This window comes from Lygodium microphyllum, chromosome 28 (assembly GCF_053477565.2).
Source record: "Lygodium microphyllum isolate KBCC chromosome 28, Lygodium_microphyllum_v1.1.10, whole genome shotgun sequence".
NCBI classification, from domain to species: Eukaryota; Viridiplantae; Streptophyta; class Polypodiopsida; order Schizaeales; family Lygodiaceae; genus Lygodium; species Lygodium microphyllum.
Genome location: NC_141162.1, coordinates 101898841 through 101924457, shown reverse-complemented (window position 1 = coordinate 101924457; position 25617 = coordinate 101898841). Strand labels below are relative to the sequence as shown.

At 43.3% G+C, this 25617-nt stretch overlaps 1 protein-coding gene across 1 annotated transcript; it reads left to right on the top strand.

Annotated features, from left to right (window-relative positions):
- The first annotated feature begins 21733 nt into the window (after nucleotides 1–21733).
- Nucleotides 21734–24876, top strand: LOC148011809 (uncharacterized). The gene is made up of 3 exons (XM_087670494.1): nucleotides 21734–22030; nucleotides 22121–24051; nucleotides 24384–24876. The coding sequence occupies exon 2, from the start codon at nucleotides 22184–22186 to the stop codon at nucleotides 24029–24031; it is 1848 nt and encodes a 615-aa protein (XP_087526620.1). The 5' UTR covers nucleotides 21734–22030; nucleotides 22121–22183; the 3' UTR covers nucleotides 24032–24051; nucleotides 24384–24876.
- Nucleotides 24877–25617: the final 741 nt, after the last annotated feature.

Sequence of the window (25617 nt, the reverse complement as noted above, 5' to 3'; positions counted from 1 at the left end):
GGCACTCGTAAGGGTGATTTTTCGCGTTCAGCAGCGTGGCTTTGTTGTGGTTCTTGTGCGGTTGGTGGTCTTGCGATGGTCTGGCCGTTGAACACATTGCACAAAGACCTGTGTCATCCTGCATCCACTTGTCACTTCATGAGAGTATATGCTTGCTTGCGTTAAGTACATTGAGCAAATGCAATCATGTTAAGACATAATTTTTCAGAATGTTATGATGTCTAGTGCGATGCCTATTCCATTGCTTGTTAAGGTCGTATACATTAACGATAGGTAAAGGAAGTGTGTACAAGTGGGGGATCTTGCCCCTTTACTCATCAAAAGACAAAAAGTTATGGCATAATGACTTGTCAAGCTACTTGTACATCATAGAGGCTTAGTCGATAGATACTAGGCGGGGTGAGTCTGGTTGACTAGGCGATTGGGGCGGTGCTGGTGCGGGACTCCTGTGAGGTTGGGCAGGGAAAATGTCGGCCGGGACATGAATGGTATAGTCCCGGATCACCAACGTTTCCAAAATGCCTTTTAAAAATTCATTAAATTCTTCCATGTCCCAAGCCGCCCTTTCTTTTCGTGAGCACCTGGTGCACGAGCGTACGTTGGGGGTCTGTGCACCTAGCGTTGCCACATGCTGCGTGTTTCTTTGAGTCTCGACTTTCTTGGCCCAGGGATTCTTTAGCCTTCGTCCGGGACGGTGTCGCTTAGGACCTCGTTTCTTCGCATACCTTTTGAGGGTGGGCACGTAGCGCACCGATGGAGGGGCATGTGCCACATGTTCCCGTTGTCCGCGGAGAGCGTCTCTACAAGCCAGCTGCCCCAGGTTTTCCATGTTTTTCTTGTAGGGGGACCTGCAATATGCAAACCAAGGGTTAGGCCTTGATACAGAATAAGACTGTTCGCATGGGCGGAATTATAGTGTGGGTTATCAAACGCATATGACTAGAAGAGGCGGAGTGGGACGTGCTGTGCTCGTTGTAGCGGGGTGGCCCCCATGATGATGTTGACTTAGCCTCCCGCCATTAGCAGATCTTGGCTCCCGCTGAGTTACATTGGCTAGTGGTCATGGATTTGGGTAGGGCTCATCCTCGGAAGGATGGACCGGAAAGGGAAAGGTGTATAGAAAGGGACTGCACCCTGCTTACATCATCAGAGATGTTGGTCAGGGCTTTCCACGGTGGCAATGCGAGGTGCATGCCCTTCGCCCGGAGGTGGAAATGGTCATGTGAGAGGGGGACCGGACGAGCCTAGCCTATTGGCCCCAACTCTTTTGTCTGTGCTTGACTATTATTGCGCGTGTGTGTTGATAGTGTCTATACAGGGTGACAAAATTTATAGTTCATTTATATACATATCCATGGATCCATATCGCTTTATGAGGATAAAAACTAGCTATAGAACTCCGGATTGTACTGGAGCGTGGCACACGCATCCAGTACTCATGGCAGCTTACTCAATACTGATAGATATTTTGCAACATCGAGTAGCATGGAACCTTGTCCGAGTCTACTGGCAACATGTAGCTCCTCCTCAGTGAGAACCTTATCAAACACCGAGTCCTCTTGGCTAGGTTCAGCTAAATCTGTACCCCGAATGGCAGTCAGCACTTGAAGGGAGGTTGGTGCCACATAGGTGGGGTCTCTTTGAGACCGCCATTTGGCCAGTCACTCCTCTGAGACTATCATGATCTGGGCTCCTAGTTCGGCCATTGCAACGCGGTTTTCACACCAACGCTGTTCAAATTGACTTCGGCCCTCTGATACTCGCTTTAGTTGCTCTATCTCTAAGAGATTTGGTTGGCAGAGCGCATCATTGAACATGACAGTTAAGGTAGTTCGTCGGCTTCCCTACCAGAGATGAGTTGCATGTGTTCATACAGGAGCCTATTATAGTGCTCGTCAAGATGTTCTTGCTCTTCCCAAGATAAGAAAAATGGCAAGTATTCTACGAGTTGCTCTTTAGGGAATGTGCACATGTCTGCCAGGACATAGACACGTGCGAACACTTTGAGCTTAGCATCCAACTCCATCAAGCACTCTGTGACACTTCTATATTCAACGAGGGCTTGCTCGGTTGCTATCTCATGCAAGGTTCTAGGGGTTTTCCTAGGCTTTAGCGCAGCTGGGGGCTCATGCCTAGACGTGCAAGTTTGGTCAATGCTAGGATTTCTTATGCTCTCGGGGTTTCCATGTTTTTCCTGAGGCTTCGTTATTGCGTCATGGTTGTCCTTGGATGTGACCGATATAGGTTTGTCACCCTGTTGTGACAGCGTCATATCCACTCTTGATCGGTTAATGCAAGTTCTATTGTTAGTGGATTGAGCATTGCAAGCAACCATTGGTGGTAACGACTGCTTTGATTTTTCTGAGCACACGGAGGTGTCTGAGGTTTCACCACTAGTAGGAGAGACATCAATGGGTTCCTTGGTGGACGGACTCGTTGCTTTATTCATCAGCTCTCCAGCGTTCTTCTTCTCAATGTTCTTGGGGTCCTCAACCACCTGCAATTGTTGTTGTTTTCGTTGTTTTCTCCTCTTTTTCTTGGTCAGTGAAGGTGCAACCCTCAACGACTCAAGACCCTGGACTGGGTCAACCATTTATGTGCTTGGTTTGGCCTTAGCATTTCCTTTCTCCACTGTGTCTTTATGGGACATAGCCGTGGTCCATAGACTAGCCTCACCAGGTTGTGAGGGTACAACTGTGTTACTTTTGGGAGAGTCTAGCTCTTCAGCCAATTCCCATGTGTGTAACTCCTCCAGCCTAGGCTTTAGGCACTTTGGGGGTGTTGGAGTTATCAAGGAAGTTCGTTGTGACATTTCCTTCACAAGTAAACTGCCAAAAATACGCTCCACAAGGGGCACTGTCACAGCCAAGGGTTGTGACTACTGTGATCCCTGATTTGAAGTACTAGTAGCTAGTTGAGCGAACTTGCTACCATTGGTGGATTGCGGTGTCAAGTCCTTAGGGCAATCGGAGGTGCTCGTGTCTTTTGTTGCCCTTAGAGCATTCACTTGCGTAGGTCGAGTATCAGTTGAGCTAGCCACAGTGGATTGCACCGGTATATCCTTAGGTTGAGAGCTAAGGATGGTGTCGTGTCTTGCCTCTTGGACATCTGGAAGCTTTGATGGAGATAGAGATTGGGAGTGAGTAGCCGCCATTGACGACCGTTGTTGTGCTTCCTGTGTTTGTTTGGAAAAAGAGGATGCATGAGATCTAGGACTCATAGGTGGACCTGGCACTGGCTAAATGATTTACTCGAGGCTATTAGACAATTTTTCCATTTGCTTTGTTGAGCGATCAGCCTTGCCCTGAGCAATGTTATGCCTATGATGCCTGTTATCCTCTTGGAGAATCAAAGGCCCCTTAGGCACTAATGGCTTTTGTGCATGCTCAATGGCTACATATGACATCTGCTTAGTAAGCATGCTAGGCTGAGGCTCTTTCTTTCGAACACTCGCATTCGGTCTCTCGCCTCGAGACCTAGAGTTTCTCTTAGATTTCCTCATGTGCTTCGTTGCTTTTGATGCAATCTTGCCTTCAACTAATAGAGATGGTTTAGCAGGGGATTTTGGTACCCAAATCCATCGGTTACCTACGTAATACCCTTGAGCACGTAGAAACGCTTTGGATATCCATCGCGGCGTTGTGTAGGCCCTCCCTTGATGCCTTTGCTTATAAGGCTTGGGCTTCCTTTGGGGTCTTCTATGATATTTGTAAGTCCCAAGCCTGTCCTTGGCATTGTCTCTTGACCTTCTTGTTTCAAGCATGGCCTCACTCACTAGTTCTCATTATTTGACCTGTGCTTGTGTCAACTCTTCCAACAAGTCCTTGCTCTCGTTAGTAGGCTTGATTGTTACGTCAGCACTTTCCTTGCCTTTCCCTCGAGGTTCGATGAGATCACTCTTGCTAAAGGTTGTGACTATCCTCACACCCGGTAGTGTCAAGTATATCCTCTGTGCTACATATTCAGCCTCACATTTGGTCGCCCTTTTGAAGGGTCTTCCCAGGAGGGTTTCCTTACCATATTTAGCACTATTTGGAGGAACATGAAATAGGATGGGCAAGCTTTCAGTTTCAATTGTTGCAAGGATATTGCACTTCCCTATGAGTGCTTGTGGAGGTCCCCCATAAATTCTGAGTGTCGTAAGGGCTTTCGACAGTTTGCACTGTTGAGTTCTAGCCGGGTCAGGTCAAATTTCTGAAAATTTGATAAAAACCTACACTCAACCCAACTGGTCCGAATTGCAGGGTCCGAGTGGGTTACTCGAACGGGCCGAGGCACAGGGCCGAGGGTCGAATTTGGGACTTGGACAAGGTGGGCTCGGACGGAGTCACTCGAACAGATTGGTTCGGACGGGCCGAGTGGCCAACTCGGACAAGGTTGCTCGGATGGGCCAAGGCAATCGAGCCGAGAAAAGTGGGCCGAGGGTCGAGTTTGACATGTGGCAGAGGGCTGAATTGGTCCACGGTTCGAATGGTAGACTCGGACGGGCTGAGTAGGTTTGGGCCGAGTGGGCCGATTAGGGTTTGGGCCGAGTGGGCCGAATGATAAGGGGTCGAGGGCCGATTCTGGGACTCCATCCAAAAAAGGCCACTCGGACGGGCCAAGTGCGATGCGACGACAACAGCGCGATGTTGATCTTGCTCGATTCTTGCGATTTACCCAATCATACCAAGCACAAACCTCCAGATCCTATCTAGAGGGATAGGGGAAGGGATTCATGTACCTGACTAGAGCAGTAGGCTCTTCAATGGGAGATCGGAGCGGATCGTGCAATGGCTCTATCTCTCCCTCTCTCTCTCTCTCTCTCTCTCTCTCTCTCTCTCTCTCTCTCTCTCTCTCTCTCTCTCTCTCTCTCTCTCTCTCTCTCTCTCTCTCTCTCTCTCTCTCTCTCTCTCTCTCTCTCTCTCTCTCTCTCTCTCTCTCTCTCTCTCTCTCTCTCTCTCTCTCTCTCTTTGAAATGGTCACAAATGAGCTCTCCCTTGGCCTCTTGGCTCTTATGCCCCTTCTCGGGTAAGATGTTGATGCCCCCAATCACTCACTTGCTGATCTTAGGCATCACAAGCGAGCTTTTTGCCATTTTTTGCACAATTTTTGCCCTGTTTTGCAACAATAAACCCTAATGCTTATTTTCTTTGTTTTTCTTTGTTTTCTCTTACTCTAATGCATCCAATTCACAAAGTAAATACCTACACTACTTCATTTTACAACATAAACCTCAAAAAAGCAAAAAACCTACTTGCCAAGGAGATCGAATACCATCTTCAACCCCCTCACTTCCTACCTATCTCAAGCACCGGTTCGGGGAAGACCCTACTTCAATGCTCGATTCGAAGCCTGCAAGCGCTCAAGGCTTGAATCCATTGGTCCCGGCAATGGAACCAAAATGTGGGAGCTTTTGCTCAACCGCCAAGATCCACGACTGCTTATTGCTTCAAGCGTTCCAAGCCGAGCACTAATGGCTACCTCTCACATAGCCGACGTGCCATCTATATCTACGGGTGTAGTGAGCTTACCTCCATGCCGTTCAAGTTACCTCCTCTCCCGCACACTCCGGTAGCTCCACGATCCAAGTGCAAGCTTCAAGCAAGCTCCATCCTCAAGCTCCACGCTCCAAGCTCCATCACCGTGAGCAAGAGAAGAGAAGAGAAGAAGAGAGGAGAAGATGGAGAGCTTCTCCTCCTCACAGTCCCTCACCCTCACACACTCACTCCCTCACACTCTCACACTCCCTCTCTCAAGCACAAGCTCAAGCAAGCAAGAACAAGAAGAAGAAGAGAGCCACTTTTTGCCACACACAAGAATGAGCTTCTCATTCACTTTTCAACTTTATATACAAAACCCTAAATCCCTTTTGGGCGGTCATCCCCTTTTCCCCTTTTTTACATGGCCAGTCGTAGCCTCCAGGCCCTTTTTCCATTGTCCCTCCATCTTCCTAGCTTCCTTTCCACCGCTCGTCTATATTTACAAATTGCACGAGTGAGAGCCCGGCGCTCCTTGAATTAAACCATGATGCGCTTGTGCTCTTTTACAAAGGTTTTGACTTGCACTTTTTGTCTTCCGTTTCTCTTTGCCTTGGCCTTTGTCTTTGTCTTCTGTTTTAGCTTTTCGGATTTTCCACCGCTAGCACTCTTTTACAAGATTTCAGGGTGTGCCTTTGTATTTTAAAATGCACCTTTCCCCTTTTGCATTTGCCTTGGGCTTTTTAAGGTTTCCCCTGCACTTTTGGCCTTTTCTTTTCTTCTTTCTTCTGTCGGGCTACCTTTTTTTCACCTTTGCCCTGTGTCTTTTTTATTTCCTTTTGCTTTTCTTGTGTTAGGGTTAACAGTGGGAGGAGCTCTAGGACGATGTGGGCAGAGGGGGCGGGGGGGGGGGGGGGGGGGGGGGGGGGGGGCGGCGCTCCATACCTTACTAAATTCCCCCCCCCCCCCCCCCCATACACTATAAAAAGGGCCTAAGCATGGAGAAGGAGGGGGATTGGAGATCATGACACCTACACACTGTTTGACTAAAGAGAGAGTGAGGGAAAGGGAGAGTAAGAGAAAAGAGAGAGAAGGAGGGAATTTTTCCCTCTTTGAAGGCTTCCAAGCTTGCTGTCTTTCTTTTCCCCCCTCTTAGAGAGGGTTATCATGGACGAATTCCTTCCACGAGGAGTCATCTCTCTCGTAACCTAGGTGCGTAGCCGCGAAGAAAAAGCTAAGTTATATGATGTCTCCCAAGTGGAGTAAGGTTCAATCGAGCATGAATCCCACATCAACCGATGGAGCTGCGGGTCAAGGAACCGTGATGCTTGGTAACCAGGCGTGTCCCATAAATCCTACCTTGATGGGAGCCCTTAAGAACATAGGCCGACTTCATTGGAAAGGGAGAAGTATTCGGGTAAAAGTCTATGATAACTAGCCACCATTTAGGTTGCATTATTCAATCATGTTGGAAATTGTGTTTTAGTGCACTTTGGCATGTTTTGAACGAATAAATTGCACAAAATATTTTGCATTCATGCACACTAAAAATAAAGGACTTTATTTGTTGTGTTCGTAGTGCTTTAGATTATGCACTAGCATTGGCATGCTTGAAGGGTACTGGAAAAAATGGGTTGTTAGGACACTTAAGCATATTCGTCATTAAGCGAAAATAGTTTTTTTTTTGCATCACAAGATTTGTGAAATTGGAAAGGTAGGAGTAAAGGCTTGAATCAAGTACATGAGGATCGTGAGTTGCTATGATAACGGTTAAGTATATCTAGGTCATTGCAATACTAAGCCGGGTATTAGGCTCTTATGAACCTTCAGAGGGAAGTGGTTCACTTTTGGATTAGACCTAATAACTTCACGTCCCCCACTCAAAAGAAAAATACGAGTCTCTATGTATGTTTTGCATAAGCGCGTCAAAATGAATTCCCAAAAGCAAAAGCCATGCATTACATCATCCTCTTAGGAAAGACATGCATCTAGATTGCATGGCATCATGGTCAATTTCACTTGCGCTACTAGGCATTCATCTTAAATATAATTGTAAGTCGCCCATATGAAATGCTAAAATTGCTTAGGGCCGTTCAATAAAATGAACCCTATATACGCAAGGATAGAGCTTAACTCGACTTATTAGGGGTTTAAAAGTAAGTGAACCAAAACAACCTTGACGATATCACCCTTAACTATGACACAACTTAATTATTCGGGTGTCATTTTTCCAAGGCCAGAACCCTAGACTAAAGGCTAGCAAGCTAAGACAACTAGCATCTGGATATAGATCCAATTGTATAAGTGCTCACTCTTATCACACAGGAGTGGGGTCAGAAAGAAGGTATTCCCTAACCCTCGAAGGATATTGGAAATTTTCGCCAAGGCAAGAAGGACAAATGCTAAGCATCAAGAGAGGGACCCCACCTTAGCAGATGTCCCAAGCACTCACCTACACCCTTGTTTGTGCTTGTAAATTTAGGAACACTGCTTAAAAAAAAGGATTGTGTGACTCCAAACTCATTAAAAAAATGGAAATAATTAATCAAGTTGAACTTTTGGAGGGCACACCAAACCACTCCCAGCTAGCCGCCAACCCTAGCCAAGGGGGTTCTAGACAGCCGTGACGGGAACGTGGACCGAACCCGCCATGAGAGGTCTCTCTATGGGCTGGTTTAATTGTAGGAGGATGCTTGGATGCTAGGGGAGCTTTGGATGTAAATTCCTTGCCTCCAAGTCCTACTCAAATGATCTGTTTGACTCGAGATAGATTCTCGAGGATCCTTGTTACTAGTGCAAGGCGGAAACTTGGTGGAAATAAAGTGCATCCTTACGGATTGTGGATATTGTTCCCTTTTGAATAAGACTTGTAGCTCTGATAAAATTTCTAATATTAAGTTCACTTCCAGGGAACCTGTTTGAATTTGTTTTCGTATTAGTGCCATAAGATTACATGAAGCTAACCCTGTCCCTTAAGAGGCTTAATTAAGGAAGCTGCTTTTACATGTCACACCTGAATGTGATAGGGCTAATCAGATAACTAAAGTACACCTATTGAGGAAAGTGGGTGGGTGGAACCCCCGACGAGTCTATCCTACGGCAAGAAGGTCCCAAAGAACTGGGAGACTTCTCACAAGATTTTACCATCATTCAACCTTTGGGCAACACGGGTTAATACCCGAATTCATGCCATTTTTGGAGATTGGAATGGGATTATGCCCTACGGGCAAAGAGGTGGAGCGACGCATCCCTCTCGTTCCTACTTCTCCTTGAACCAAGTGGGGTATGGATGTGCTTCGAATTGGGTAACTCTGCATATAGTAGAGTGACTGGGAAACCTTGACCACCAGGGATTCAAGATTCAAGTTGTTCCTAGTGGGCTCACCGCGAACATTCCATTGCAAGGCAATCTCGGGAAATCCTAGGCGACAAACCCCGTGATATTCCGTGGGAGTGCCGAGCGGTGACGCTTCGATTCATTTCTCGATGGACTACCAAAGACATTCTCGGACAACGGGCACGTCACACCAACCATCAAATTTGAGTTTTATGATTCCTTCAAATGCAGATCTTCTATGAGCTTGGAAACAAAGGAATATAGATGCATTATGTGTCTTAGTTACAAGTTATTCTAACAATGTTTTAACATTGATTCAGTATACAACTAGGGCATCAGAGGATTGGAATATACTGAGGAGTCAATATGAAATGTGAAATCAAACAAGGATTCAAAACTTGGGGAATCCACTAGCAGTAGAGGAAATTATTGAAGGAGAGACAACTAAAGCATTAATCACTCGGATCAAAAATTTGTGTGACCAGACGGTTGGCACTGGGATACAAAAGACTAATGAGGAGCTAGCTCAGAGGTATCTTCGGATTTGTCCACCAAAGTTTGATAGATTGGTAACTATCCTAAACACTCAAGTGAGACCCCAAGCTTTAATGTTTGAGAAATTTTGTGCACGACTAATGGAGGTGGAGTTGAGGCTTAAAGCCCAAGAAGGTAGTAGCAGTGGAGATGCTACATTCTCTACCAATGCAAAAGGAAAATGTGGTACCAATGGTGACAAAAAGAAGAAGGATAGTAAGAAAACATTTCAAGGAGAGTGCTTCTACTAGAAGAAGAAGAAAGGACATGCAATTGCATATTGTCATGTCAAGAAGGCAAATGAAAAGAATGGCATCGTGAAAACTAAAGGGAAGGAGATAGCGAATACAACTGATGTAGAGTTGAAGTTATTCATGGGTAACCATTGAGAAAGTTTGTTCCTCAGTGCAAGAAATATATAACGCTCACTCATGGGTATTGGATAGTGGCACCTCCCATCACATGACCAACAATAAATATCAATGTAGTTCTATGAAGCATATGCAAGAATCCATCAATATGACAATTGAAAATGATGCAAAATGCCCTACGGAGGATATATGTACTATTTTCTTTGTTACTACAAATGGTAAAGTCAAAAATCTTTCAAATGTGTTGTATGTTCTAGAGATTAAGAGAAATTATGCTATCAGTTGCTTCTATAACTGATCTTGGCCATACGATGAGGTTCACTAAGACAGGTGCAAAAATTATTAAATATGCTAGCAAAGTTATCAACAAAGGAGAAAGAATGAACAACCTGTATGAGCTAAGTGCTCTTACATCCACCGCTAGTATGGACACAAGTAAACTTGAGTTCATACAACCACCGTTGTATGAGCTAAGTGCTCTTATAGCAACTGCTAGTAGTGTAGGCACAAGTAAACTTATGCATTAAAGATTTGGCCACATTGATTTTGCAGTATTAAAGGAGATGCATAAGCAAGGTATGGTTGCTCACCTACCTACAATAATTGAAATAAGGAACCATGTGAAGCCTGAATGATGGGAAAGTAACTGAGAAAGGCATTTTTACAAGAAAGTAAGAATAGAGCAAAGGCTCCTCTAGAGTTGCTACATGCTAAGTTGTGTAGTAAAATGCCTATAAAAGCCTTGGGAGGATCTTCTTATTTTATGTTGATCATTGACGACTATAGTAGAAAGATGTGGGTGTCCTTCCTTTGTGATAAGACTTGAGCTTTTGGTAAGTTTAAAGAATGGCTAAAACTTGTTGAGAATGAAACTTAGCAAAGTGTGAAGAAGATTAGAACAGATGGTAGTGGTGAGTTCAACTCAAAGGAGTTTGAAGAATTTTGCAAGAACAATGGGATTATGGTGCACAGATCGGATGTCGTAAGCACGCGTAGTGAGCGTCAGAAGGTTCCCAAGAACAAAAGAACTCTACTTTTTGCACAAAAATCAATGTAGAAAGCATGCACGACATGAACAAGAGACCAATTGGGTGCAATCTCCCCCCATGCCTTGTGTGAGCGCTCCACAAAGCATGTATTTTATGTATTAATCATCTTCAAGCTCAAATAATAGCCCAAATTACAAAATAGCACGCTTTTGGCTTTTGAGTTTGCTTTAGTGCCAAATAGAAATAAAGCTAATGGGCGGGCGCCCAAGAAGTCAAGCATACCCAATACAATGTCCAAATACAAATATCTAAATCATGCGCCCATACACATACAAAAATAATAAATAAATATACAACGCCTTAATAAATAGGCGTGACAAAACATAGGCACCATGCCTAAGGTATGCACCCATCAAAATATTGACGATAACTCGAATACACGCTATCCTCCAATGCTTTCCACCGCCACTGCTGCTATCTCTACACGTCAACTAAAGCATTCATAATCGTTAGTAAAATAATACAATTAAATCGACAAAAGTGAATACCTAGCAATCTTCACCTACATAAATAAATCAATTGGTTAGAAATCAATCCTAACCTTAATTTATCATGAGTGCGCACTCTAAACTCATAAACGTTTATTAATTTAATATGTATTTTGCGGAATCACCCGCTATGGAATCAGCCATGTACACACTAAATTAACGAAATGCCTGAAAAGGATGGGCGTCCCCATCAACTTCTCGCACAAAGAATCCACTTTGTGTATGAACCCCGATAATTAAAGTTTACAGAATCCACCGTAAAACCTCACGGAATCCACCGTGGCACAAAATCTACCGTGTAATATGCCTCCTGGCATCATACTCCCGGGGTGGGATAGCAATTGTCCTCAATTTCTATTAGCTCAATGTGGAGCTAACAGAGTTGGGAAAGCATTTAAGTCTGTAGCGTGCATCCATTGGGCCTCTTCAACAGGATGGTTTTTAAACTTGACCAAATATCTAGAATACCTACGGCCAGTTCTAGTGGTCATAAAGTCAGTATCTATGATAGCTTCAGGCTCAAGGATTTCAGTCTCTTCATCTAACAAAGGTGGATTTTCATAGACAGGGTGTACAAGTAATTGGCCTCTAAAGGGTCGTAATAAACTAATGTGAAAAGTGTTGTGAATTTTCCAATGTGGTGGTAGTTCTAACTTAAATACATTGTCATTGATTTTGTGAATGATCTTGAATGGTCCATAGAATCTAGTTGCTAATTTTACAACTGGGTATTTATCTACACTTTGTAATCTATGTTTTTCTATTCTTAACCAAACATAGTCATCAACTTTGAAATTCATGGCCTGTCTTTTCTTATTTGCTTGCTTTGCATACGATTGCTGGGCTTTGGCAATCATGTCTTTAACTTCATCAAAAATAGTAGCGTACATGTTAGCAATATCATCAGCACTCTGAATTTTATTTGATAAAGATGCAACAGGTGTAGCCAATCTATAACCATAAATAACTTCAAACGGTGCTTTTTTTGTAGCTGTGTGTGGGTATTGTTATGTGCAAACTGAAGTAAATGTATATGTGTATCCCATGTATGTGGTTTAGAAATAGTGTAATCACGTAAAAGATCTAAAATAGTACTGTTAGTAGCTTCTATTTGACCATTTGTTTCAGGATGAAATGCAGATGAAAAATGAATCTTTGTTCCTAAGTTAGCAAACAAAGTAATCCAAAAATTATTACAAAATCTAGAATCACGATCAAAAATAATAACTTTTGGTAAACCATGATTAGTAAAAACAGTTTTCAAAAACAATTGAGCTGCTCGAGATGCAGTTAAAGTTTTCTTGCATGGAATGAAATATGCTTGTTTGCTAAACCTGTCTACAATAGTCCAAATCATATCATGGTTAGCTTTAGTGTTAGGTAAACCAGTAATAAAATCCATAGAAATTTGTTCCCATAGTCGTGATGGAATAGATAAAGGCATTAGTAAACCATACTGTTTACCATTATGTCTCTTAACTCTTTGACAAACTAAACATTCAGAAACAAAGTTAGATACATTAGTGTCCATATGTGGCCAATAAAAATCTTTAGTCAATGTACGCAAAGTAGATATAATACCTCTATGACCTTGATATGGAGGACAATAAATCTCATTCAAAACAAAAGATCTAAATGGAACTGCAACACATAATCTCTTTTCATAAAATATGAATCCATCATTGTAAGACAGTGAATCAGTAGGAATCCAGTTATTTGCAACTAATTTATTCCAATCAGCTTAAAAACTAATATCCTGATGATAAGTATCTTTCATAGGGATAAGGGAATCAAATGATATCATAGAAATATTATGAATTGTCGGTCTTCTACTTAAAGCATCGGCTACAACATTCTCTTTTCCTGGTTGATATTGTATAAGGGGATGAAAACTCTCAATGAAAGCTACCCATTTGATATGTCGGTCAGATATTTGGGGTTAACTAAGGAGATGTCTAATACTTTGTTGGTCAGTCTTAATCATAAACTCAGAACCCATTAAGTAATGTTTCCATTGTCGTAAGGCTTGTACAACAGCTAACAATTCCTTATCATATGTAGAATATTTAAGTTCAGATGGTTTCAGTTTACAGCTAGAATAGGCTATGGGATGATTATCTTGCATAAGTATGGCTCCTATTCCAGATCCGCTATCATCAATAACTACTAAAAAGAATGGTCTATTGAAATTAGGTAGTTGTAATATAGGAGCATGGGTTAATGCATGTTTCAATAAATCAAAGGATTTTTGTTGATTATCAGTCCAGTTATAAACAATACCCTTCTTTAAAAGTTTAGTCAAAGGCAAGGCAAGTAATGAAAAATTTCGCACAAACTTCCTATAAAAACTAGCAAGACCTAGAAAAGAACGTAACTCATGCACATTTTTGGGTATGGGCCAATTTAAAATTGCTTCTATCTTTTTAGGGTCAACCTTAATACCTTCTGATGAAACAATGTGACCTAGATATTCAATTTCTGTTTGAAAGAATTCACTATTTTCCAGATTAGCATACAATTGATTATCTTTCAACAACTTGACAACTAAAAACAGATGTTCATAATGCTCATTCTCATTTTCACTGAATACCAATATACCATTAAAGAATACTATAACACAATACTGATATTTCAAGAATATGTGATTCATCATTCGACTAAATGTAGCAGGTGCATTAGTCAATCCAAAAGGCATCACTAGAAATTCATAATGTCCAAATTGTGTTCTAAATGCAGTTTTGAATATATCAGATTTATCTAATCTCACTTGATGATAACCAGATTTAAGATCTATCTTACTGAATATGGCAGAACCTTGTAGTTTATCCATAAGATCATCTACCCTAGGAATTGGATATCTATTCTTAACAGTAATTTTATTCAAGACACGATAATCAATGCACATATGATAAGTATTATTCTTCTTCTTTACTAACAAAACAGGTGCGCCAAATGGAGAACTACTAGGTCTAATTAATCCTCTGTTTAACAATTCCTCTACTTGATTTTGAATTTCTTTCTATTCAATCTGGTTATGCCTATATGGTGCTTTACATGGTGGTTGTGTGCCAGGAATTAAATCTATTTTGTGATCTTCAGGACGTGAAGGTGGTAGTCTAGGTGGTAAATCATCAGCAAAACAATCTTTAAATTGAGCAAGGAATTCTGTATGCCTAGGATGCATATGTTTTTCTTTAGCTTGAAGTTCATTCACCCAAATTAAATAAGATTTACTAATTTTACGTAATGCACGTTTAGCTTGAGTATGAGTAAGCAGTAGAAAATTATTAGATGCATGCATACCATGCAATGTAATTTGTTTTCCTTGAAAGTGAATTTTAATTGAATGCGTGGAATAATCTATGTTAGGATTATACTGATGATGCCAAGGCATACCTAGGATAATATCACTGGACTGCAAAGGTACAACTAGAAAATTTCTTCGTTCAGTGTATTCACCAATTTTAATTTCTAAGTTATGCACCTCTTGTGTTCCATTATATCTTGTACCTAAGAATGCTTCTTTAATGCGATAATGTGTAGAAACAGTTTGTAATTTCAATTCTTTCACTAACTTTGCAGAAATAAAATCATGTGTACTACCATCATCATGCAAAATAATCTTTTATTTTCCATGCACTAAACATTTCATTGTCAACAAAGAATGTGGAGTTGGCATACCTGGTAAAATATCTGAAGGAGTAGCAATGTCATCTTCATCTTCTGTAAAGTCAGGCATTTCTTCACGTTCTTCATCTTCCATTGCTCCATGATAATTGATATGAACAGGTGGTTTCTTCAATTGACAATTAGCTACTAGATGTCCGGGTTGATGGCATTTGTAACAAACTATTGGTTTAGCTTTGGATACATTGTTGGCAATCGCAAGAAGTCTAGGAATATTAGGATTTGACTGTGAGGATGGCTTAGGGTTTTGATTGGTATTTGATGGCAAAGCAGGTGGTCGTGTCCAAGTCTTATGGAATGATGATGGAAGAAAATGACTTTGATTGAATCTTCTAAAATTTGAATTGAATTGCTTGGAACCATAGTTACCATTTGCTTGGAATTGTTGTGGATGCTTGTCTCTTCCTCGAATCTTGTCTTCAATATCATGAGCCAAAGAAATTGCATCTTCAAGGGTTGTAGGCTTGAACATATTGACTTCAACGTAGTAATGTCCAAGTAGTCCAGACATAAACTTGCGTTTGTGAGTTGCTTCATGTACGTCTTCAAGCATTCGGAGTTGCAGTAGGGCATTCCAAAAACGTTCGGTGTATTGGAAAATAGACTCACGATCTCTTTGCTGTAGAAGATCCCATTGCTTTATGACTTTTTCATGGAATTGAGGAGGAAGGAAATTTTGCAAAAACTTCTTTTGAAACTCTCCCAGATAGTGGGACAATCAATACTCTTGCGAACCACGGTCCACCAAAGAGATGCTCGTGATCGACTAAATGATTAGTAACACATTTAATTTTGTCTTTTTCAGCGTATGTCTCTTCATGAAAATAATCATCAAACTGACTGATAAATGCAAGGACGGTCTTTCCATCTCGAGATCCATTGAAAGTACAAAATTTGAAGTTTCTTTTACTTATCTTTGTTTCTTTGCGGATGGATTGAGCTTCGAGCGTCGCATCAATGGTACGTCGAATAAGATCTTCGGGTTGTGGTTCATCTTTGTTAGTGGTAGATCATTGCAAATTGGCCAATTGAACTTGCAAAGCTTGTCGGGCTCTTCGTTCTTTATCAAGCTGCATCATAATCAAATCCAATTTTTGTTCCATCGTAGGTTCAGGAAGATCGCCTTCAGCCATTAAATCATCCATATTTTGTTCTGTCATCCTGTAAAAATCCAAAAGACCTCACACTCTCGAAATCCAATTAACGGGATGAGCGTAGCTCAAAATTGGGTATAAAAGGCTTATATATTTTTGTTTGGCTTTCACGGTCTTTGTCTTTTGCGATTGCGGGATTTGTAGTCTTCTTAGAAACTACGTATGACCTTCTACATGTGCTGAAACTAGTTCAGGAAGTCTAGTATGTGAACAGAGTCTTCCAGGGAACAATTTTGCAGTTCTATGCTTCTGCACAGGAACAGCCTTTATGGGAGTAATTGAGGTTAGTCTGTTTCGACTTCTGTGGACTTGATTGACCTTTGTGACTTGTAGAGTGAGAAGACTTACAGAACTTGAATAATTTAGCTTGTTTAAAGCTTAAGTGACTTAAGCTTGAGAGGATTAAACTAATTGACGAATTTTGAGGGGGGGGCGTTTTTTCCGCCACGAATCCGTTCAGAACATGTCGCATTACTGTTCATTAAATTTCTATTAAGTAAGCTTTTTTAAGCTATGGAAGTTACTGTCAGACTATGGAGGAAAAAAAAAACAACTTATAGAAGGAGCTTTCCTTGTGGTCCTCCACCTCCTCACGCCGGTCCTTCGCGATCAAAGGCTGTAGACAGAGGTTCTTGATCGCCAGGAATCCACCCCTATCGACCGTTCGCGAGGAAACTCACTGTAGAGCTCGATCGTTCCAGGAGCTCCGCCTTCGCGCAAGATGGGGAGCGATTGGAAGCTCTCGATCTCAGCTTCGCTCTGATACCACCGGTGCACAGATCGGATGCCATAAACGTGCGTAGTGAGCGTTAGAAGGTCCCCAAGGACAAAAGAACTCTACTTTTTGCACAAAACTCAATGTAGAAAGTATGCACGACATGAACAATAGACCAATTGGATGCAATCTCCCCCCATGCCTTGTGTGAGTGCTCCACAAAGCATGTATGTTATGTATTAATCATCTTCAAGCTCAAATAATAGTCCAAATTACAAAATAGCACGCTTTTGGCTTTTGATTTTGCTTTAGTGCTAAATAAAAATAAAGCTAATGGACGGGGGTCCAAGAAGTCAGGCATACCCAATAAAATGTCCAAATACAAATATCTAAATCATGCGCCCATGCGCATACAAAAATAATAAATAAATATCCAACGCCTTAATAAATAGGCGCGACAAAATATAGGCACCATGCCTAAGGTATGCGCCCATCAAAATATAGACGATAACTTGAATACATGCTATCCTCCAATGCTTTCCACCACCACTGCTGCTATCTCTAGACATCAATTGAAGCATTCACAATCGTTAGTAAAATAATACAATTAAACCGACAAAAGTGAATACCTAGCAATCTTCACCTACATAAATAAATCAATTGGTTAGAAATCAATCCTAACCTTAATTTATCACAAGTGTGCACTCTAAACTCATAAACGTTTATTAATTTAATATGTATTTTGCAGAATCACCCGCTATGGAATCACCCATGTACACACTAAATTAACGAAACGCCCGAAAAGGATAGGCGTCCCCATCAACTTCTCACACAAAGAATCCACTTTGTGTATGAGCCCCGGTAATCAAAGTTTACGGAATCCACCGTAAAACCTCATGGAATCCACCGTGGCACAGAATCCACCATGTAATATGCCTCATGGCATCAGATTAAGTGTCAATTGTTGACGCCTCATACACCTTAGCAGAATAGCATTGTTGAATGCCAAAATCACATCATTGTGGAAATGGCAAGGTATATGCTTAAGAGCAAGGGATTGCTTAACCAATTTTGGGCAGAAGCTATTAATATTGCAATCTATATTATCAATCAGAGTTACGCAAAGGCTCTTAAGAGCAAAACGCCTAGTGAGGCTTATTCTGGTAAGAAACCATCACTCTCACATTTTAAAACTTTTGGATGTCAATGTTATGCATATGTTCCAAAGGATAAGAGAAACAAGTTAAATCCAAAAAGCATAAAATGTATTTTATTGGGTTATAGTGATGAGCAAAAGGCTTAGGAATTGCATAACCAAGAGGCAAAGAAGATCATAATAGAAAACCATGATGTGGTATTCAAGGAGTAGCCACAGATAGTAGAGGAGGAGAATATAAGTTCTTCCAATTTATCATCCAGCAAAAAAGTAGTCCACTATGAACTTATCCCAAGAGCTATGCCTACTCTCAAGAAGGAGGAACCATCGTCTTCAAATGATGAGGATAAAGTTCACCAACCTACAATCATGCCTGTAGAAAAGCCATTGTTGTGATGGTAAAGCAACTCTATGATCAAAGTAATACTATGGCTACCATAGTTAAGGAAAAGGCAAATGGACCAAGGAGGTCTCTTAGAATAAAAGAGCAAAGAAAGGCTTATGCTCACATAGTCAATATGGCCTTGATGGTGGTTAAGATTATGGGAGAAGTAAAGGAGCCAGTAGACTTGGAAGAAGTACTTACCAATTCAGCATGGAGAGCAGTTATGCAAGCTAAGTATGACAACATAATGAACAATGACACTTGGGAGCTAGTGGATGAGCCAGAAAAAAGAGGAAGATTATTAACATCAAGTGGGTCTAGAAGGTAAAGTACAAGGCTAATGATAGCTTAGAAACGTACAAAGCAAGATTAGTTGCACAAGGTTTTTCACAAGTTGAAGGATTTGATTTTCAAAAATCATTTTCTCCAACTGCTAGAATGACCACTATTCGCAGAGTACTTGCAGTGGTTGCTCATAAGAAGTGGCGAGTTTACCAAATGGATGTTAAATCAACCTTTTTGAATGGTAACCTCAAGGAGGAGGTGTACTTTCTTAGCCACCAGGGTTTGAGGCCCCCCATTCAGAGAACCAAGTTTGTAAGCTGAGAAAAGCATTGTATGGGCTGAAAAAAAACCCTAAAGCATAGTACCAATGGTTAGATAAATTCTTTTTAGGCTTGAATTTCAAAATATGTGCCTCAAATGCTAACTTGTATGTTTATAAGGATGGTCAAAAGTTTGTAGTGATTGTCCTATATGTGGATGACCTTCTTATCACACATGACTATGAGGTGACTGTGAAGATATGATCCATCAGACTCGAAAGGCTTTGACTCTGAGTTTGAAATGACTAACTTGGGCTTATTGCACTATTGTTTGGGGATTGAAGTCTGGTAAGAGCCTTTTGGCCAAATCTTTATCTCTCAAAAAAGAAGTATGCTTGGGATATCTTAAAAGCATTTGGTGTGACTAAGTATAAGGAGATAGTTACACCTATGGAGGTCAATGTGAAGTTATCCATTGAGAATACATCAGCACTATGATCGGGAGGTATAGGAGGTTGGTCAATAACCTCATCTACCTATCTAACACTAGACTAGATATCAATTTTATTGTTGGGCTTTTGAGCAAGTTCTCAAGCAAACCCCGAGAAAGTCATCTGAAAGTTGGAATGCAGATGCTCATATACTTGAAGGGAACTCTTAACCATGGTATCACATATAGTTCTGAAATTGCTCTTATGGGGAACTGTGTTTTAGACTGGACATGTGACAATGATTCTAAGAAATCAGTTTCTGGATATTGTTTCTCTTTAGATTAAGGAACTTTCTCTTGGATCAGTAAGAAGCAACCAACTGTGGCATTATCTTCTACCAAAGTAGAGTACAAAGTAGCTTGCTATGCTGCATGTGAAGTAGTATGGTTAAGGAGGATCCTATAGCATAGGGGAGTATAGGATGAAGATCCAATGGTTCTAAGATGTGAAAATCGAAGTTGCATTGCCATTGCCAAAGATCCAATTTTTCATACACACACCAAACACATTGAGATTCAGTATCACTACATGTGTGACTTGATCAAGGATGGGATAGTAGAGCTGGTCTACTGTCCAATGGAGGAGAATGGAGAAGATATCTTCACTAAAGCTCTTACGAAGGATCTCCTTTGAATTAATCTTCAAAAGACTCGATGTTAGGCCGAGAATGTAGTTTACCTACGGGTGGACATTGAGGCGGGTATTAGATATGCTCAATGTCCCACCCTCATAAGGTGCTACCAATGACCCATGGTACTCTAAGTTGTAAGGCCCCCATTATGAGGAGAACCCATGTGTGAGCACAGATATTGGGTGGGTCATCCTGACTTGTATGTCAAATGAGGTCTATGTGACCGAATGGCAAAAAGGTGACCTTTGTGAATCTAGCATCCAGGTTAGACAGAGTATTTATGATGGTAGTAACTCAAGGCACAATGCATCAAGTTGTAGAATATGGCAGTTATCACGGGCCACTATTTTGGGGTGCGGGGGCCGTGGAAGTGGCCCTTGGCTAAGGGGTCTTAGGGGAGCCAATGGTCCCCCTTAATAGGGGTCTGAGAGCAGTGCCCTCGGTCAAGTAAAGGAAATATTCCCTGGCCGACTAGAAAAGGTTCATAATATGGTTAGACATGCTAACCAAATGACCTTCCCATGATATAAAAGGAAGACCTCCCTAAAGCCATCATCTAAAAGCTATTCTAGCTACCCTTAAACTCTTCGCCTATCATCTTTCTAGATCACCACTCGGGTATTTCACTATACATATACCCTCTATATCACATGCATTCAAGGCCTATTTAAAAATATCCTTATCTGTGAATTTTCCCTTAATAAAACATAACCCTTTTCTATTCAATCTGTAAGTAACCCCTTTATATGGGACCTTTCTGTATGTAAAAAATGTGTAAAAATAGTATTTTAAAAATCCCTTATGTTGAACTCAAGTGATACATATATGTATTTTTTACTGACCTCCCCGAGGATCACCATCTAAGCTTCAAGTGGGTGGAACCACATGGGTGGATAGAACCATGTTTGTTTCAGTTCATTTGAAATTAAAGAAATCTCTATTCTTCTCACATTTGTTGTTGTTCTCTACTCCTTGGTGAGATTCTGTCCACTGTGTTGTGTAATTTCTACATCTTCCAAACAGCTTAGGCTTGCTTACATTTTAGGCACATTATAACTTTTGATCTTCTTTGAGTTCATGGAAAATGACTTCCCCAAGTTTGGTGGGATATCAAGTTGACACAAGTAGGATACTATCATTAGCTATAGGAAAAATTTAGTTCCATAGCTATTTGTAGCCAATTATGTTTTCAAATGATGATATCTTTCTCTTACAGTGTCATGTCTAGGTCTCTCTTTCAAATTTGCATGCCATGATATCAAAAATATTCATGCAAATTTGATAAAACTCTTACGTGTGCTTAAGTGAGGGTCCACATCATCTTATACACTCTCTTTTACCCCACCTCCCATGCAAAAGCAAGGCAAAAAGTACTCAAACACTACGTTGCATGAGAAGCCACTCAAGAGGTTCTTCAAGGCTCTCCACATGTCATAAGGTCCATATGTATTTTGCCTCAAAAGCTAAGCAATTGTGATGGGGTCACTCAAGGGTGTGAGGCCTTAGGAGGTGCAAGTTTACAAACTTAGGCGGGATGCAGCCCTTAATGTGTTTGGCGAGTCCTATGTAGATTCCTTAATTCTTACATAAAGTATCTGTGGTTTTCGAGCCTTAAGAATTTAAAGGAGGTGATCCCAGAACGCGCCGCTTGCGACCTCGATACTCTTGGATCGTATCTCAAGCGCGGGTGTTTGCATGCATTCGCCAACTTGGCGGCTCGTTTGCGATTCAAGGCTCTCTGGCGATTATGAGATCTGCCTGCTGACAAAAACCTCCCTCCGCCATTTATCATTAGCTCTGCAAGCCTTGCAGAACAAAGCGCGCATATATACAATCCTACTGTAGCAGATATCGACGACAGAACAAGGCTCCGTAACGTACTGCACAGTCAGTAGCTTCTGGAGATGGTAGAGCGATGTTGGAGAAAATGGCAGAGACAATAGCATAGCCGACCGCAACATCATAGAACGAAGGATGTGAAGCGGAGAGACTCGCGGATCGTACCAAGGTGGAGCCTTCTTCATCATGGTAAGTGGGTTATATGAACAGAGGCCGGAACACAGCATGGACTGCATGGTCATGTTAAGAGGATGCGCTTACGAGAGCGTGTTGCTGCAGGATTGAAAGATCCTGCATTGGGAGGAGGAGGAGGAAGAAGAAGAAGAAGAAGAAGAAGAAGGGATGGAGGAAGCTACTGTAGCGAAGGATCATCAAGTCTTGCCGGACCTGAGGCCAAGGTCTGCAAGTGCGGCGATAAGGCGAGGTTCGGCGACGTCACCAGGTCCGGGGACGTACACGGCAGCGATGGACGGCGCCCCAGCCATCACAATGGCGCCAAAGCTGCCAGATCGGCTGCCCGAGCTGGCCACCCCCGGGCCCGGAGCCTACAGCCTACCGGACGAACTTCACGGCCCAGCGTACTCCCTCACCGGCAAGGACCCCCCCAGGCCCCTCCCCGCAGGCGGTCTCGGCCCGGGGGCTTACTACTACCCGCCACCCCGGTCCGCCTCCCCGTCCATCACCATGGGCGCCCGCCACCCCACCCACCACCCCATGACCCCCGGCCCCGCCGACTACTGCCCCAAGGCCCGGTGCGAATCCCCCGCCTTTTCCGTCGGCCGCCGCCTCTCCCCGCCCTCCCGCCGCTGCCCGAGCCCCGGCCCCGCCTCCTACGGCTACGTGTCGGCAGCGCGCGGCGCCACCGCCCCTAGCGCCACCCTTGCCAGCCGGCTGCCGCCCCGCTCCCTCGACGCGTCGCCGGTCCCCGGCCCTGGATCGTACGACGCGCTGTCGCTGGCGTCGACCACCGCCAGCCGCCGGTTCTACACAGGCGTCTGCTCCAGGAAGCCGAGCTACGCGCGGTACAGCCAGCCGGGGCCGGGGGCGTATACGGTGAACGCGAAGTACACGCGGCCGTCGCCGCCGGCGTTCAGCTTCGGGAGCCACCTGCCACGGCCGGTCACCGACACGGCCTTCACGCCGGGCCCGGGGACGTACGAGCTGAAGGGCGGCACGCAGGGGCCGTCGTATTCAATCACGGGCCGAGAGGAGACGGTGCATTTCAAGCGGCAGAGCGACACGCCCGGCCCGGGGGCGTACCGCCGCCCCTACGACTTCGACGGGCCGGCCTTCTCCCTCGGCGGCCGCCTGGGCGCCGCCTCCCGCCGCCCCTCCAGCCCCGGCCCCGGCGCCTACTACCAGGAGAGTAAGACCATGGGCCCCTCCTTCAGCCTCCTCAGCAGGCTCCAACCGGCACGCGTCGAGGGCACCCCCGGTCCCGGCAGCTACTACTCCGGCTCCCGCCCCTCCTCCCCTTCCTTCTCCATCTCCAGCAAGGCCCACGACCGGGGATCGCCGGTTGCCGCCCCCGGCCCCGGGGCCTACAACCTGCCCGGTACACTCGAAGGCCCCGCATTCAGCCTCTTGGCCAAAGTCTCCCCGCCCGGCAGATCCTCCGACAGCCCCGGCCCGGGCAGGTACAACGTCCCCGACCGCCCTGATTCACCGGCTTTCAGCTTCGGCAGCCGGTTGCCCGGCGGCTCGGTCTCGCCGAGCCGCTCCTGCTCCCCCGGGCCTGGCCAATACAACGTCACGAACCGCCCCCGGACTCTCAGCTTCAGCTTCGGCATGAGGCCGCCGGGCCACAAGCGCGCCCTCGGGCCGGGGCCGGGCTCCTACGAGCAGGTGTACAAGCCCGCGGGGCCATCGCATTCCCTGCACGGCCGGCTGCACAACCGACACGTCAGCCTGGGTCCGGGGCCGGGGACCTACCACGTGGCGCCGAAGGTGCAGGGGCCATCGTATACGCTGCATAGCCGGACGGCGTACCGGCAGTGGCAGTCGCCGACGCCGGGGCCTGGGGCGTACGAGCCGAGCCGCAGCTTCGTGTCCCAGGCGGCGCCGAGCTTCAGCCTCGGGGAGAGGCTGTCGTCGCACCACATGGACGAGGAGTGGCGGCCGGGGCCCGGGTCGTACGATCCGTCCATCCGACCCGACGGCCCGGCCTTTTCCATGCTCTGCAGATTCTGATGACTGGCCTCCATCGTTTTGTAAGTACCCACATCCACCTATCTAACAAAACATACTCATACTATAATAAAGCTTAACCTTCACCTTCATCGTTTTGTAAGTACCTACATCCACCTCTCTAACAAAACATACTCATATTATAATAAAGCTTAACCTTAACCTTCTCCTGCAATCATCTTCCTAATCTAAGCATTATATCAAGCTTAGCATTCACCGTGCCCTAATGGTCATCCTTGTAACCTAAGGATTACTCTAAAAGCTTAGCATTCACGTCGTCCTTATAATCATCCTTGTAATGTAACTTAAGGAGAACTGCTCATCTCACTGACTTAATTACCATTTGGACTTGTAGGCTTTGATGGACATCCACTTTGATGCCACTCTATCCAATAGCAGCTCAAAGGCCCTCCCTCGCCTCCAAATGAAAAGCTATAGAATGGGTCTCATTGAGAAGAGAAATTATAAACGCTCATTCATTAGCGTACCTTAAAAGGGGTCTCATTGAGAAGAGAAATGATAAGCCCTCCTTCATTGGCATATCTTAGAACATGTTTCTGACCAAAAGGAGAGGGGCCAAGGCCTTTTCTCATTCAGAGACTAAGGCCTTTTGTTTTTGAGAATGGCTTTGCCACTCTGGCCATGTTGGCCAGTTGTATAAACTTTCTTCCATCTCTCGTCAATTTTATGAATCTCTTTTTTATTGCTAATGTGGCTTTTAAAGAAAACCACATGAGGACAAGTATTGAGGCTTATCTCATCCATCAAATGGAAGTTGTTTGTGATTTTGTTCCATACAAGTTCCTTCTAGACTTGACATGCCTCCATAGATTTACAAAACAAGAAGCAATGTGACACATTTACGATTTACTAAGAAAATGGAAACAAGTATGCCTTTTAACTTTCTTTGCAGGAATTATATCTTGTATCATGTAATAAAATGATTGTCTTGCAACATCACTTCTATACCGCCTTGCCTCATCACCATACAACTTAAACCAAGAAATTAGGATTCACAAATTCAGTACTAGCATTACTCCATTAATTACCCAAGTGTTAATGCATGAGAATGATGAGATAATCATGATCAATATCTCAATTATTGAAGCATGAAGCACACAACCAATTTATATTAGGTCATAGTTAATACAAGAAGTAAGAGACTAAGTGTAGTACTTAAGAGTTCACACAAAATGAATAGTTTGCTTATTCATTCTTTGTCTATATAACATCAATATAACGATTGATTACATTCATGGGACAACCATCATTCAAATATCAATGTAACATCAATACAACCACTTATTACATCCATGGGACAATCATCATTGAAATATCAATAGGCATAAGACACTTTAGACTCCCAATTGGATCTTTCTTCATACATGATTTTTGAGATTCTAACTAGGGAAGGACACCATACCACTAAAATCTCACTAATAGGTTTTATATTGACCTTAATGCTTCATTTATATCTTTGTTGAAAAATAAATTGCCTACTATGGACATTTCCACCTATAAAGTTGAGAATTTGAAACCCTATAGTTAATTATGTGGTTCCAAAGGCATGTTTTATTGTAATGTGGTTG

Bases quoted from the DNA above. Each gene is read 5' to 3' on its own strand.
- LOC148011809 (XM_087670494.1), top strand. From the start codon at position 22,184: ATGGAGGAAGCTACTGTAGCGAAGGATCATCAAGTCTTGCCGGACCTG.